Source organism: Ischnura elegans, chromosome 9 (assembly GCF_921293095.1).
Source record: "Ischnura elegans chromosome 9, ioIscEleg1.1, whole genome shotgun sequence".
NCBI lineage: Eukaryota > Metazoa > Arthropoda > Insecta > Odonata > Coenagrionidae > Ischnura > Ischnura elegans.
The window spans coordinates 8,223,217-8,240,857 of NC_060254.1; the positions used below are offsets into that span (position 1 = coordinate 8,223,217).

Sequence of the window (17,641 nt, forward strand, 5' to 3'; positions counted from 1 at the left end):
CTAATTTTCCCGTTAATTCAGTACCTACCGAAATAGAAAAAATATTTATTGTTCAGGAAATATTCCCTAGAACAAAAATAATGTTAAATTACATAAATACAATGATTTCAATGATATTCCATTTCATGCCATAACAGATCATAGCAAATGCATGAAATATAGTAAAAACGGAGCTATTTTCAACGCTGGATTTTATACAAACACAGACAATAATCGCACATTCTTAACTAAACAAAAAAAACACGCCACAGAAAAATATGAACCATAATAACAAGAACAGAAGATTATTTAGATTTATTCGTGAAATTAGGATCGTTTTGTCCATCGGCACGCGAGTGGTAACTTTCATAAACCCATTCAAATTCGCGGAGGGTCTAGGGGCCAAATATAGAAATTTCTACGTTGCCGTACTCGTCTGGTGGGGTAATTGACGGAAAAACTCGTGAGTCTATTGTCCCCTAGCAGTTTCACAGTTTGTGTGTTGAATTTTTCGTATCCCAGAGGAACTCTTCTTAATAGCCATTTTTTACCCACTCATACTTGTGCGAAATGTTTTGCCCCTAAAATGGACTCAATTGCACTCTCACATTATTTTCATGAAACAGCAGAAAGTTTTTTTTTACCGAGTTCAAACACTTCCCTCGTATATTATTATTGCCTTCCACCCACCTGGCCCAGGAAGGAACCCGCATTTCCCACAATCAACATCGCAGCGGCGAATAACACGACGTTACTCATCCGGGCGATTGTCGGAAGTCAACGGCCGCGAGCGAGTGATTCATGCACGTTATTTGGCGTCACCCAAATGTCCGTTGCCATACCAACGCTAAAAGTTTGGTGCACCTCGCGACGAAGTGTCAAAAGCCTTAATGAGCAAACCCGATTGATAGAGGCTAGGCTTCAGACTGGTGACAGTTTGCGTATTGTATCAGAATGGTAATTATCAACATATAATTTAAAAATTATGCATAGGGAATCAAAAGGAAGAGGCCATTATTCGAAGCTTGATTTTTGTTGCCGCATTGGGCGCCATTTATTATAATAGATACAATAGCAAGAAATAGCATTTAAAATGTATGAATATGATGGATCAAAATCGGATGAAGCCCTGAATGAAACTACTATGTGTGAAATGAAGGAAAGTCATGAAATGAAGTAAACGAAAGTAAGTAATGAAATGACGTAATTTCTCCGTGAAATTCGGATCGCCCTGCCCAGCAGCGACGCTGGTGGTGACTTGTATAAACCTATTTCAATGTGCGGTGGTTGAGAACGCATCTAGAGGCCGACTGAAAAATCCTAGGTGGTAATATTCGTGGTTATTACACATGTAATCCCACTGAAAAAGGTGCTAATATTTTCATTATAAACATTTGACCAAATTTACGAAGTATCTACCATCAAGCATCTTTGAATCGAAGATCACTTTGGTTGGCAATATGTCGACCAAGCTCACGGAATCGCTGCAAAGAATATGTTGCATCTCAGTGCTCAATCAACTGCAATTACTGACGTATTCTGGATATTGGCTCCAAAGTATAACAACAAAGAAAAAGTGTGTTTTGGATAATACAATAGAAATCATTGGCACTATAATTGTCAATCATTTTTGCCGAACCAACGAAACATTAAAATAAATCACTAATTTACAAAAAATATTATTTTTCAATACGACAAAAATTGCTAGCAATTATTGCGCCAACGATTCTACTTGTTTTTCCCAAAGATTTATTTGCAGTATAACATGAAAAATTGGTCAGATATTAAATTATTAGCCACCCAAATACTCCGAAAATACTATGATAACTTATTTATTATGTGATATTCGAACCTACATTATTTATTATGTTTTTATTTTTTAATTGAAGTCACAATATGTTACTATGTGTGTTGAAAGGGCTGCCAAAATAATTTTTAATTGCACTATTCCACTTATTCGCGTAATCTCAGATTAAGATATGTCAAGTAGCAGAAATATAAAGACTCATAATGAGGGCAATGCATAATTATTACATTATATGTTTGTTGTGAAGGCCCCTTAAAATAGTTGAAAGCCGTGACGCGGCGCCGACGGCGTTGAAGTCTCCCGTCCGAGTGGGAGCTTCAAACTGCGTCGTCGGACTTATCTGCGTAATGCGCACCATAATTTCATATTTTCTCCAAAACATATAACCTGATGTACTAAAAAATACAAACGCAAATATTTAATTATGATACCGAATACAGTTTTCATGATGCATTTGTGGTATAGCGTCCGCAATCCTTTCATTCCTTACTCTTTTCACGGGTTTCCGTCCAAAACTTCCAGCAGTATTTATAATAAATTTTTGATATGCATTAAAAAAGTCCAACATCTACCAGGATGGAAATAATATCCTAAATGCAGAATCAAACTCACTTATTTAAAATATAGTTTTTGTTTTTAGGGAATTCCAGAATAACGGATTAAAACCTAATTAAATGTTTAGCCTTTACATCAAATATTTCAACTTCGAGGCAATTGTTCAATGATTAATTTAAAGTATTTTCATAATTGGCTATTTTTATATTAAGCTTAATGTTTTCAACATATTTGCTATTTTACCCTCTCTGCCGTTCCAGGGCCAAATGTTTGAAGTGAAAGTTTATTTCTGCATACAAATCTAGACAGATAAAAATATGCTGCCTTGGCTCCACTAATAACATGGTACTCCTACAAATATAGTATTTACTTTTTTTAACCATAAAAAACTATTTATAAAAGTTGCAAAAATATTTAGTTATCTTTAGCCACCGAATGAATTCGACAGAAATGCATAGTTTTCCTTTTGGCTGGATGAAGATCGCCTTTGATCTCATTCGTGGACTATTCATTTTACTAAATATCATTAAAATGAGTTTCTTGCTGTCTTCATTATTGTTAGTCCTAGTGCGCGGGGACTCGCTGCAATTGTCGATTCACGCCTCATTCCGATTCGGGAGGAGGCTCTGGGGGGCAGCAGGGATTAAGGAATTAAGGCTAAGGGGGGCTTTAGGCACAAAACACAGGTGTGTCTGAGGGTGTGGAATACCCGCCAGGGTAAGCGGAAGATGCGGGGGTCCCTCCCCTAGAAAATTTTTCAGATAAATGACTCAAAATGGTGAGTTTTACGGCTTACTGAGGGATTTTTGATTGATATTTACACTATACTATAAGTAACATTAATCCAATTAAGTGAAATGGATTAAACTTTAAAATTTCTCGGAGCTCTGGGGGGGGGTGGGGGTGGGGATTAACCCCCAATACCCCGCAAATGGTTCAAAATGGTGAGTTTTATGGCTTACTGATATTTTATTGTACTATACTTTATTGATACTATATTATTGATATAGTATCAATAAAGTATAGTACTACAATAAAGTATAGTATCAATAAAGTATAGTATCAATAAAATATACTAAGTACTTTATTGATACTCTGATTATACTATATTTTATTGATATTTACACTATTCTTTACGTAATATTAATCCAATTAAGTGAAATGGATTAAACTTTAAAATTTCTCGGAGCTCTGGGGGGGGTGGGGATTATCCCCCAATATCCCCCCCTCGCTGCGCCAGCACTCACCCTGATATCGGGCCCGGCTGGTTTTCCCCGCTCCGACGCCGCGTACACGATGTAGGAATCGCCGTCGTAAAACTTCCCGTACTCGTCCTTGGGAACTGGAACGACCGTCATGTTCTGGAAGAAGAAAACAAGGAAAAGGCTTAAGTATGACCGCTCTATCGAAGACAAGGAAATATCAATCATTTCTCTAAAGAATAACTTCCTCTACGGCGAATCGCAACCTAATTGCTTCATCAATTGCAACGCTCGATGCGAAAATCGTCTAGTGTGCTTCAACGCCGTCGAGGGATGCGAAAAAAGAACTGAGAATGAAATGAACGCTCGTTAATCAATTTGGTAAGAATTTCTCTGTTCTCTGAATTGTTCACGGAACCAAAAGAAGAAACGAAGGATAAAATATCTTCGTAAAAAAATCATTCATTATATATTTACGGTGAAATGTGTAGTTTTACATGCAAGTTATATCCTTTAAAATAAAACCATGTAATTCGAAACCCCTTAATAACAAAAGCTTTTCAACGAAAACCTTTAATCAAATTAGTAAAAATTAATATCTACAGGTCAAATTTCTATGAAAAATTTGGATTCCGTTCTAAACGGAATTTTAATATCGTATACGGTCGACTGTTTTTGATATTCATCCATTGATTGATCCCCCGATTTTCAACTGTATTCCCCACAAGAGTGGTTTTCAATCTCACTGAGAGTGGAGGCGGTTCAGATCCTGGTGAGTATAAATATCAGAGGGAGAAATCATATGGCCATTAAACAAGAAGAGTCAATTAACATTTAAGAACAAAAATAAAACAGACAAAAATAAAACAGACATAAAACAGACAAATATTATTAATATAAAGACATATTTCTTTAAACACCTTTCTTTTTAAATTTCGGCGTTGGGTATGGCAGATAAGATTCCGAAAATACAGGGATTAAATTGAGATTTTTGGTCGCCTAGGAGGCAAAATTTACATTACCTAAATTATTTAGCATTTTTTCGCAAACAGAAAACCTCCCAGAGTGAAAAATCCGGCGCGGCATATACATAAATGTGACGCTTGGTTTTGAAGTGCTACATTTATTATCCACAGAAACAAATTTTTTCCCTGGAGTTAGGATGAGGGAGGAATTTCTTCCGTGGATCGGAACAGAAGAGTAGAAAGCTTACTGAAAAATACCGTTATCATCATCAGCAGCGGTAATGCGCCGATGGACGATTTTTATTAGGCATCACTTCGAACCTTCTTTGTAGTAATCCATTTCATTATTTACCAAGTGGATTCAAATTTCGATTCATCGGGGTGTACGAATTCTGAATTATAGACAACCATTGAGCCTCCTTCCGTTGCTACAGAAACTGATCTAGACGCTGATTTTGAGGGATTATTTAATATTTTAACTTTTCTCGGGAAACTGCGCGGGTAAAATTTTCTAAGAGCTGAGTTTCAAACGTTAAGAGAACGTTTCATGTTCCGACTCGTTACTCATTCTCACGGCTAATGAATGAATATTTGTAATAAAAATAAATAAATATGATAAATAAATGTTTGGAACATTATAAGAAGCATATAAACCTGTTCATAATACCTGAACCCGGAGTAACTTGACTCCTTCTCCTCTCATGTAAAGTGCAGTTACAGAGCTTAACGTTGCTGCGCTTAACTAGTACAGTGTCTTTTTAAAGTTTAAATTCTTAAGTCGTAATTCTTATGTTAACATCTTGTTAATGAAAATGCTTCAGACCATTCGGGAGACAATGTTTTATTCTTCGCCTAATTCTGTTATGTACTTTACCTCACGCCTTTACTGGATAGTATATTCGGCACTTCCTCTATTAATGAGTCTATGTTAAAGTTAATCATTAGACTCGGGCCAATTTTTTGCCGTGGATTTACTGGGGAAAACTTTCCCCTCCTTCCAGTGTCCACCAATACATTGTTCTACGCAGCGATACCCTCAACACATGAAAGTAGTACTTATATCTTATTGGGTCAAGCTCACCTTGATTGAGGCCATTGACGCTATGGTGTCATTAGCGAGAACTCGCTCATTGATCTAACAAGCGCGCTTTGTTTCAAGTGGAGCGAATGCGGAAAAACGCGTTCAAGTTGTTTGAATTATCAAGTCAAATGAAATTGGATTACAAACCGCATCAGCCTCAAAAGGAAAGAAAATGTGAAAGCTTGGCAATGGATACTTGTAATGGAGAATTAGCATGCCAATGACAAATTAAATGAATAGGTTGCTTTGATGTTAAATGTACCATTGATAATTAATTTACGATCTCACGCGTTATTGATGCGCTAATTATGTAAAGACACGCGGAATGCAACGATGGAACACAAAGATAAGGACGCGTATAATTGAAGTGATGTGTTCGAATGTAATTATAGTCATAAATAGTATTTCACATAAAGATAAAATAAACAATTACTTCAAATGGGTTTTATGAAATTAGCACGCCGGAATGATCCTGGCATTAGGGTTGCCATCAAATGAATATTCCTTCAGTGTTGGACAGTAATATTACATTCAGAAAGTTCGGTGAAAACAACCAATTCACAAAAAATATGAGTTAAGTGGAAAAAATTCAAATGCACTTTAAAGGTGCAATTTACAGAATAAGCAAAAGAAAATTATTCAGAAACGAGAAAAATTGATAACAAAAGATCAAGACCAGAATAAGTGAATGAGGAATACATGAAATTTAATTTATAAATAGAAAAAAGATTCATGCGGAGAAGGGAAATAGAACTCATGAAATGGCACATAATTTTACAGAATATTTTCGATGTCTTTACGCGCGAATAACAATTTTCTTAACAAGGTCAGCAATTATTCCACTCCTAACAGTATATTTCCCTAGGTTACTCGAAAAACATTTCGGGCCCAATATTAAGGCATGAGTTATCAAATGCTTCAACGTAAGGTTACAATATTAACTCTATTTCTAATCCGTAACGGTTTTCAGGAAATCTCCTGGACGCCTACACCAAACCGATCGGAACTTCATTTTCTACCTTGAACTGCAAGGTGAATGTCTCACTTAGAGTTTGATAACTCATTAAGCCATACAAAGCGTGTACTCTTCGTCTCCCGTGGGAAAGTATGTAGCTATCTTTGCGTTCTCTAGTGAAAAGGCATTCACAGTAAGAGGATCATACCCACGACCATACCCTTGAAGGACAGGCAATTATATTTTCTTCACACAACTTCTTTGGTGAAATGAAAACACTGCAATTGCTATCTGTATACATTTTTACACCAATAAAACACAAGATTAGCACTTTATAATAAGGGAAAAATCTCATGGAATACACACGGCATCTTAAGTATTTTTATTTTGCTTATCAAGTTTGCAACGAAAAGAGTACCAATTTTTTAAGACGCTATAATCCTTCTTTTAATGATTTATAACGCGGAATAATTGTGAATCCAATGTATAGAAATTTTTTGTGGGGCATCTTTGTTATGCCATCAGAAGAAAATTTTTATACAATTTAAAACAGAATAAAAAAAGAAAAGTAGAGCCCCTCCTTTCCGAATTAATGAAGAACTATATTTTAATGAAATCTGCCAGAAATAAATCAGAATTGCAATATCAATGACAAGCATACCTCTGAATTATAATTCCCACAAGCATTGTCAATAGTTACTCCGTGCAAGAATAAATTACCAATTAAGGTGGTTAAATACAGAGGAAGTTCGACATATTAAAATAAAATATAGTTGCAGTTTTCAATGATTATGGAATTATTGTGGAAAATTGAAATAATGCTTCATTTTAATACTACGTGCTAGCATGACTAGAGCGTATTCATGAAAACTGAAAAATGCAGTAAATGTAAACAACTAAAAACATTGCCCATTGTGTTTAAATTACCTTAATTTTGACTGTTGCTGTTGCATTTAAGTCCATTTTTGTTTATGTATGTTGGCGGTGCATTTTAAAGAATGTTTTTTTAAATATTATCTCCTTTGATTTAGCAATAATTTCATTTTTTCATCATTTAAAGTCATATTAAACGGATTGATATTGAAAGAAATAAAAATACGTTTCAATGAGAATGAGTTAGTACTGTACGTCTACCTACTTCTTGCTCGTATAGCACTTCCAACGCTGTAAAATAAATGGTCAATGTTGACACGACTTTGTGATTTTAAAAACAATTATGAAATTTATGTTATAATTCTAGGATAAATTTAAACTCATTCTTTATAATGGGGGAAATAATGCGAATTCTGTCCACAAAAAATTAAATTGCCAGCACTCTACGCTCGTTATCGTCCAAATTATAGACATTTTATAATCGACTACCGTTTGCGCCGTTCTTCTCAGAATGGCCAATTTTGCTGTTTCTTCTACTATATTTCTATAAAAATAACACATATTTTTTTCTAGAAATATCCTCGGTGGCGACCTCCTGTAAGGATTTGAAAGGAATTACCTTTGAGCAGTCCTTGTGGCAGTATGAGTAAATAGGGCACGAGATGATAGCAGCAGCTTGCATTGCGATTAGACATGTAGGTGAGCGATAATAATCATTCTGTCGCTGTGCTGCAGGCTGCGTGAAACTCGAACAGCATGTGGGAGTGATAGTCTCGGATGAGAGAGGGAGAGAGAGGTGGCTTATCGCGACACATAAACACGAATGGAACGCAACTGAAATTACTTTCTGCCAAAATTCTGCCATCCACACGAAATATCGACTCTGTATTGGCGTTCAACGTGATATGAGCTGACCATATTTCCTCGGCCATATATGCTGTACGAAATAGTGGAGGCCTCAGCCCGTCCCGTTGAAGCTGGATTTTTACCAACACTTTGGGCACATGAGGCAAAGCGGCCAATTTATTCACAATATTTTTATATATACTAGAAGCAGAAGAACTAGTACTAAAAATAATTATTTACACACTAGAACTATTTACTTATATCCTGGAGCTTAGTTGTTAGGAGCTTCGTAAAGAGAAATGATAAATGAAGAAATCGAGCGAGTAATAAACGCATTATGTAAGTACCTTTATTGGCAGTGTAGGTATGCAAACTCAAAATTTTTCAAAACACGCATATTACATAATTTAACATATTTTATCACAAAAAAAGTTTACGAAACAAAATTGCAATCAAGAAATTCCCTGGGCTTATCTGCAGTTTATTATTGGACATATCGGTTAAGCAAAAAAGCAAAAAAAGCAAAAAAAGTGAAATAAACACAACTGCAGCAATGCATTTTTAAATAAGCGTAGATTTTATCTATCCACTCTCTCAGTTGCTTTCCAAGCATGTGTTGGTAAAACTATGAATCATACGCTGCTATGGATACCCAGCTACATTTACGATCGTAATTTATTGCTAAAGGAAACTGAAGACCGATTATTTCACGTCAAAGATAATCGATTATGTTTCATTTGTTGCCGTCACGCTCATAAATAATCCGTTATGAATGAGTCGTGATGTCTATATCAGCTTTTACCGGGAGGTACACGAACAAATGATCAAATATTGTATTCATCAGACGGCTTGCAGCTCCGTTAAGTGTATTTCAAACATATGGCGCAAAGATAATCCTCACTTAAAAGCTTAAGCTAACTTTTTGATCAAAGAGGATCAGTCAAAAATACTTTATGACCGATTATTCTGAGGGAAATAAGCCTTTGCTTGATGCTGATTATTCAAGTAAAGGCATAGTAATTTGATCGCATTCGAAATAATTGAATAACATAGGTATCATGCAAATTAAACGTAAAACAGTTAAAACTTAAAAGTAAACTCGATGACTATCTCACCCGATTAAAACCAAAATAGAGGTGACAACGTACAGTGATTTTTAGTAAATTTAATTTACAAACCTTCATTCGCTCATATATTTTGAGAAATGTATTTTAAATTGTGCATGACGACACTTCAGGCACATATTGAAAGTAAAATTAATTTAAAAGGCCTCTCTTCATTCACGAAATTTTAATAATCGATCCAAAACTTCACGAAAGTTATGGTACCTATGTTTTCAGATGATAGTCATCCAGAAACCAGCGTATCAATAAGAAATAGCCTAACATGCAATTCAAAACTCAGCGCGATGTTAACTGACGGTGTGTTAAGAAGGAAGTCTATTTATGCATATCTATCAAAACTTAATTAAGTCCAAACCTAGGCTACGTCAGAGATTTCTCCTACTTACATAATTGGCTGTAAACGTGTCGCACATTAGGTCTCCTAGCTGGTGCGTACAGCTTCCTTATTGTTAGTAGAACTGACAATGAGATTCGTTCTAGCACACTCTATCAATGGACCAAATTAAGGAACTCGCATTATCCCAATTGTTCTTCTACAGGTATCAATCCAGGAATATTACACTCTTGTAAGTTGATTGTTTCGAAATAATGATCATCATTCAAGACATTTGTAATTAACTCCAGTTTTGTGTATGCATCCACTCTTCCGATTTAGCTTACATAATCGTTATGGTGATAAATAATCATGATATATTAGGGAAAAAGGCTAATCTTAGCGTGAATCATTTAACAAATAATTAATGCTTAAATAGCATAATAGTGTAAATATAATTTCGAGGGCAAAAATATTATAAATTTCGGTAAATATCTATCCTGCCCAACATAAATTATTTTCTACCATCGACACAGTAAATTTCATATTATTAATGAATATTCGAAATTTTGTCATGTAGGCGGAATTGAAAATTTTTAGTTTTGTAACCAAAATATTGAATACCACATTGGCAAAGTCAAAAACAGGGCGTATAGAACACAAGAGTCACCAGAGAATTTACATTTTAAATGGGTTTAAAACGAATCTATATCAAGGGCAAAAACGGTCATGCAATCATGAAGCTCAGGTAGAACTCCTTCGTTAATTTTCCCTGCCAATGGCAGTGCCCAGAAATATTGTCCACCTCCTTCAATCGCAGTTTTCGCCGGTTATTAAGTGTTTATGGCGCGAAAAAAAGTCGCTGAGGTTGGTTGGCGGCCGCCAATCGCTGAAGCAAGTTCGTCGTGTCTTAAGAGAGAGTAGCATACTGTTCCACAATTAAAATGTAAATACAGCCGTTTTTTAATGAATAATAATTGTTATATTGTGCGGATTTTTCTAAGTTATTATTTTCCTAAATTTTTTGCCCAAAAATCAAGTTGCGCCACAAACTTTCTACAGACTATATAAAATAATTCCAGACAGAGGTGCTAAAGTTGTGAATAAATAATGATGAGCTTACACCGATTCGCCAAATATATCCTATTGTAAAATGAGTCAAAAACAACGTCAAAACAAGTTGCGTGCCTCAAACAAGCGCGCGTGGTAAAAACATGAGGATACGGAGGAAAAGTCGAAAGATTGAGAATGATATTTCCCGCTGACAAATGGAGGCACGGGACGGCTTCATAAACAGAACGAGGGCAGAGAGGAAATTACGGCGGATTGGTTTGGCATTGCTGGCTGGTTTGACGGAATTAATAGCGGAGGAAAAACGGAAAGAATGTCTCTTGCAGATGGAGGAATGGGTCTGGAATGTGATAATCGCTATATACTCTCGACAATAGCTTTCCAACAGAAATGTTTTTCTTGGGAAAAAATTATTACCAATAAGTCTGACCGATTGTCTGCGACGACTAGAGGATTAGTGAATTCAGACAACACTAATGACACCCGGGCTAACCTACAGACAGCGCTAATGATTGGGATAGCACTGACTTCTCGTGGCCATTAATAGAGACGCCGAATTTTGGTGACCCGTGTATAAACATCCAGCTCAAAATATTTTACCGCCATAATATTACTCTACGCCACAAAATTTCTGCAGACTATGTAAAATAATGCCAGACAGAGGTGCTAAAGTTGTGAATAAATAATGATGAGCTTACACCGATTCGCCAAATATATCCTATTGAAAAATGAGTCAAACAAAACGTCAAAAGAATTCTTTTTTATCATTGACCAACTTTGTGTTAATTGCGGAATGTAATATCTTACGTATAATTTTTAATGCGCTTTGAATAATATGCAAAAGAATATCCCATAGCGTAAAAGATTACATAGATACGAATTTTTGTGATTAAGTACTAATTTATTAGAATTACACACATACCTGAGGGAATAAATGAATGATCTAATAAGGAAATAATGTTTTACATCACATATCCAACTTATGGATCAACAAATATGTAACGTAGCCATGGATTGAAAAAAAATAATGTAACCATTCCGCTTCATTAACAACATCCTGCTACTTTAGTGCTAATAATAGTGACGTCTTGGCAAAATTAGCAGGGCCGGAACGCAGTTTCCTTAACTTTTTTAGAATTGAAATATTCCTGTGTGTTTTTATTACACAAAAATTATACAGAGTTATTATTTACATTTTATTTTATTTTTTGTTTTGGTTACGAATGTATATATTAGAAATTTTAGGCAAAAAAATTGATACAAATGTTAATTGACTATTATGTCTTTTGTTAACCAGTGCCGTGACAGCGTTCCGGCATCATGACACCACTATTGCCCAGTTTACAGCCCTTGCTTTCTTAAAGAGTTTCATCTCGTCCCTGTATCGATTTTTAACAATAAATCTTTTTTTCGCATATTTTATCAAAACAGTTTTACTTCCAACATGAAATTCACTGTGGAAAAAATCAAAGTAAGCGTACACGAAATGTGGAGAAACCAAAGCTTGCTATCTCTTCAAAAGTAATACTTTTTCAACCTTTCTCTATCCGATATTTGTCTTTCCGTCCTTTGGATTTTCTTATAAAATGAATATTACATCAGTTTTTGTCACAAGAACTTGTTTCTTTCTCAAGAACTTCAAAAAGAACTTGTTTTACAAAGAACTTGTTCCCTCTATGTTAGACCAACCTTTCCATCCCAGTCCATGAAATCATTGGATTTTGAAATGACATTTACAGAAAAAATAGCCAGCGGGTCCCAAATTATTTTTACCGTCAATCAATCAAGTGCCATTAGAGGAGCAAAACTTATTATTACTTATGAAAAAAATCCTTTCCGGACATGGTGGATGAGGAGAGGAAGCTTCTGCATGAGATGCGGAGGAGACTGAAGGTTTTGGATGTGCTGAGCGTAGAGAGGATGTTGAAATAGAGGGTAGAATGTTGGCAAAATGAGGGAGAGGAAGGAAGGGAACGGGGTTTTCACTTAGAATTAAAGGCCCTAGTTGAGAATGCCCATTAAGGGATGGGAGACTGTCAGCATACTTCGTAACTACTCCATGCTTTCGCTATAATAGGGTAGTTTCCTTCATCAAAGAAAACGAAATGCATTGATTGCGATTCCTTACCCACCATTAGTGTATTCATAATGTACAAATTATTTGGTTTTAGAAATCCTAGTTTAGACAAATGGCCACGGTAATTTTAACCTTATTCGAAAAAGGCCAGATTGGCGCCCATGCGATTCCACTCCACGTGACGTCACAGGGACCTAGTTTCTATACGAGTAGATAGGAGTTTTACATCGTCTGAGATTACCAATGCATGCATGAGGCACAGAGCTCAGGGAAACATCTCTTAATAATCACCTATTAAAACTGGCTAAGGTCGGAAAGTTTTCTTCGTTTGGCAAGGTATTAATAATCCTTATTTAAGCCAAACGCTACCAGCTAGCAGGGTACTCTGCTACCTGCTAGCATCCAAGCCTCGCTCCAAGGTCACCTCACTTTGCAGCAGCGAGAACCAGTACGACGTCACACGGAGTTTTCCCAGCATTCATACTTAGCCGTCGCGTTTTCGCGCGCTTGAAATTTTTCACTTTTCGTTTAATCGCGAAAAATAGAAATCGTCATTCGAAAATCTAAGAGCGTGAAATGCGCACTCCAGGAGTAATAATCTTTTGATTTAGGCAACAAAAAATAACAGGAAATCACCCTATGCTAAAAAAGGTGTAAAAACATTTCTTTTGTTTCTCGGCGGAGCGACTTGGCGTGTATTTTGAAATAGGAAGGGGTTGTACTTAGCATCGCGAAGAGGAATTCCGGAATTCATCGGCGAGAAAGAGGGTGAACCGGATTTGGTTTCCTAGAAATGGAGGGAAAAGTATTCTCCCAAACGAAAAGCAGGTCCACTGCGAGGATCATAAAAATTCCTTAATTCTATACGGCGAACTTTTTAAAATGGCTTTCAGAGATTAGAGGTCAGACCACTGAGGCAAAATACTTTCTGGGCGAAAATTTAAGAAATTGAATCTCCAGTAATTTAATGGAACCACACCGGAAGCGGATAAGATTTTTTTCTGAATACTAAGGCATTATAATTTATAAACTTTCAACGGAAATTTACGACTAGTAACATTAAATTCTCAATAAGAAAGGAAGGGCTAATTTATTTTCGTTTTTATTTTTATAAAAAATGTCAGTTTTTTTGGTTGAAAAACTCTTCCATTACAGAATAATGCATTACATTGGTCGGCAGTATAAAAAACGTCGCCTTTATTTATAATCGTTCATAATTATCTGTCATGAACTAGCAAATAAAGAACTCTTTCGAATGAAACAAGAAAAGCTACGGTCAAAGTGAGAAGTGGTGTAAAGATAGCAACAGCGTTAAATGCTTGGGGCACTTTATATTAATAAGGAGACATAACCTAAAATGTGTCGTGAAAGTCATACAAGCTTCTAATCCAATGAAAACAAATTTGATTATCATTGACGATTTTTCCCTCTCCTCTTCAATTAGAAATAAATGTTTGACGTAATTAGTGCATATAGAGAAAAAACACTTGCCTGGGCGTGCTAAACTACAATATATTACTAGTATTCTACTTAAGGGCATTTTATTTTATACCATATGTGATTGCGATATATACAAAAAATATCATTAATAAGTGATTTTGCGAAGTTAATATTAAAATTACATGTGATCTCAAACAAAAAGGAATGTCTAAACCGAGTGAGTATTTTACGGTAAATATTTCTGTATAAAATGGAAAATTGTTTAGAAAATTTTCAATTATTTTATTAGCAGTTACGGAAAATTTAGAAGTGATTGGAAAATTTTGAGAACAATTTCCCTTGTACTTTAACAGAAACATTTTTCGTGAAATATTAACTCAGTGTAGACTTTCTATTGGTAATTATACATAATTTTATCATTTCAGTGAAAAATCAGCCGTTACTCTTGAGGAATAAATGTTTTTACTTGGCTGCTGGGCTGAAAACACTGACGCAAACTCGAAGACAATTCCTCCTGAAAGCGACTATCAAGGAAAGTCTCAGAAATATAAATTAGATGAAATTATTTAGGAAATTTTTTTGGATATCCAAACAAATTTTTCAGGGATACATTTCAGCCGAGAGGAAATTCTTGCATGGGTTCCCATAAACGGTTTCTCTGTCACTAAGTGCATACAGAAATATTTTCAACTGAAGTTTTGGAAAATCCTTAAGATAATAATTGTATTTCGACGTGAATTTTGTGAGCATCCATCGCGAATGACCAAGTTAAGACTGAGACTGATCGACCTCGCCTCCTGCTGGTACATATATACTTTTACAACACTCACCCATTGCAAAATTTTTATCTCCGTGAAACAAAACTTTTGGCGTCCTTGCTCGGGAATGTAGTGTAGGAAGTGGCGTAGCCAAGGGGTGATCCGGACCCCCCCAAACATAAAAACACAATTATTTTCCTTCACAAATGAAAACAAAATATTGAAAATTCATGAATTTACAAAATATTTCTTTAAGAAATCAAGTTTTTTCGATAATGAAAATTGTTAAAATCAATTAAAAACCCATTGCTTAGTATCCTGTTTTTCAAAATTCCCCTCCCCCCTGGTTTTGGATCCCCCCCGAACGAGATTCCTGGCTACGCCACTGATGTAGGAGTCAGAAAACTGAGAAGAATTTCAATCGAACAGAGAAGATGGAAGTGAGATCTTCTTCATGTAAATGAAATATATTCTCGAGTGTCTTAAGTTGAAACAGACTTAAATATCTCTCTCGCTCACCCTCCGTCCACTCCCCGACTTCTTTTTATTTCAAAATCACTTGGCACACGAAGGGGAGATACACATGGCATCTAAGGACCGAATTCCTTGAAACCGGCTTTTCCCATAGAAACATTTGCTCGCCGCGGAACTTAATGTCTCGGGAGATGCTCTCCGACGGATTACCTACTATTTTTTAGTATATTTTTTGAGAAAAATTTGAAAATACTGCCTGCAGAATTTATAAAACGAGTGATTTGAATATGAGTGACGAGAATACCTTTAATACATGACTAGATCGACAGCACTACATAGGACAGATATCGCAGTACTTAAAAAATAGGATTTCCAAACACAAACCATCCACAAGCAATAGAATTACACTATGTGCCTTTGCAAACCACAATATAAACAGTAGCCATACCGTTGACCTCGAAAATCGAGAAATTATAGATTCAAAAAGTAATCTAAAAAGATATTTAAAGAAATGATGCATATTTCCAAAAACAAAAAAAAAGTTTAATAAAATATCAGACATCTCAATTTAAGCAAAATTTATTTTTATTTAATTAGTCAAAATTGATAGGTGACTGTGACCGTTATTACCTTAGGTACAATCGGTAAAAAATCACATTAATTGCATTAAAGTTGTCAAATTTTTGTCTCATATTATAAATTAATTTACAATTAAATTGTTTTTATTTTTTATTTTAATATTGCAAAAAACGTAATAACCATTCATTCCTTAATGTATCAATTTAATGTAATCATATTCATTCATAGCTCTGATGAAAGTATAAAAATATACCGAGACGCTGGCTAAAAATGTTTATAAAATGCATATAATTCTTAAAGACACTAATCGACTTTAAAAATCGAGGTGAAAATAAAGAAACAAACTCAATGGCATTAATGAGCAGGGCAAGCCATTGAGAGAACAACTCCTATCAAACAGACAAAACGTAAGACAGGTGGTCAAATTTGCAAGTCCTCGGAATATAATTATTCGGTTTTAAGATAAATGGCGGTAAATTTTTTTAAAAATATTACCAAACGAATCGTTCATGAATGGGAAAGAGTGAAAGCAGTGAAAGATGGTAGAATGTTGGGTAAAGGAGGGAGAGGAAGGAAGAGAATAGGATTTTCAGACAAAATGAATGGGAGTAAGCGTTATTGTGTTTTATTGTGTGTTGAAGAGGGAAGATCATGAAGGAAGGGGAGGCTCCCACAATGCATCGTTAATACTCCTTAAAAACCTACATTAATCGGTAGAAAATTTTAATAAATAACCATATAACTGTTGTCCTGGCAACAGAGCCAGAGCTTTGTGAATCCCACGCAGAAAGCAACGTGTCCAGACTGATTCCATCACTTATCAACACTCATCCCAAACATCTGAATAAATAGTCGCGTAATTTTCACTTAAAACTTATTATTTATGACATGACAAGGTGCACCAAAAGAGGGTTTTTCGCGAGAAAATTTTTGTTGGGAAAGTTCTCACCCAATAATGTTAACTTTTTTACAACCATCAGAAAAGATATGAATTCAATCTAGGCCTTCTTTTTGAATTTTTAAATAAAATAAATTAAACCCGAAATATTAAGATGACATTATTATTATCGGGCGAAGAAAGGAATTCAGTAGTTATCTTTTTTTTCATTTTTCCACACGCTTCGTTAACCCCTAATTTTTGTGTTTTTATTTCCAAATGTTTTCCTAATTTTTTCTTCCATCAAAACATTATAAATTGTCCACTAGATCAAACATTCAATGAGACTGAGAAAACAATTCCAGGAAACTGAAGAAATATGATTTATTGATCATGCATAGAAAACGATGCCGGAAACTAAAACTTTTAGGAGTTATTATTTCGGAGGAGGCCTTATAAATATATGAGCAAAATTAATGGAAAGAAGAGTACTAAGCAAAATTGAATCACAAATGTAAGAGATATTGAGTGTTGTCCGATCAGGTAGGCCATATTTACCGAAAGTAATTGTGAGAAAAGACATGGAAAAATGATAAAGATTGAATTTTAATATTTACTGTCAGAGAAAAAAACTATAGACTGCGTTTAATTAACACTATTTATTA

At 35.2% G+C, this 17,641-nt stretch overlaps 1 protein-coding gene across 1 annotated transcript in view; it reads right to left on the reverse strand.

The window, feature by feature from the left end:
- The window catches only part of LOC124165470 (villin-1-like), a 57,860-nt gene that overhangs the window by 27,572 nt on the left and 12,647 nt on the right, over positions 1–17,641 (reverse strand). The window contains exon 2 of the mRNA XM_046542903.1: positions 3,589–3,702. Within this exon, the coding sequence (XP_046398859.1) occupies positions 3,589–3,702 (114 nt within the window). The remainder of the gene's footprint in view (positions 1–3,588; positions 3,703–17,641) is intronic.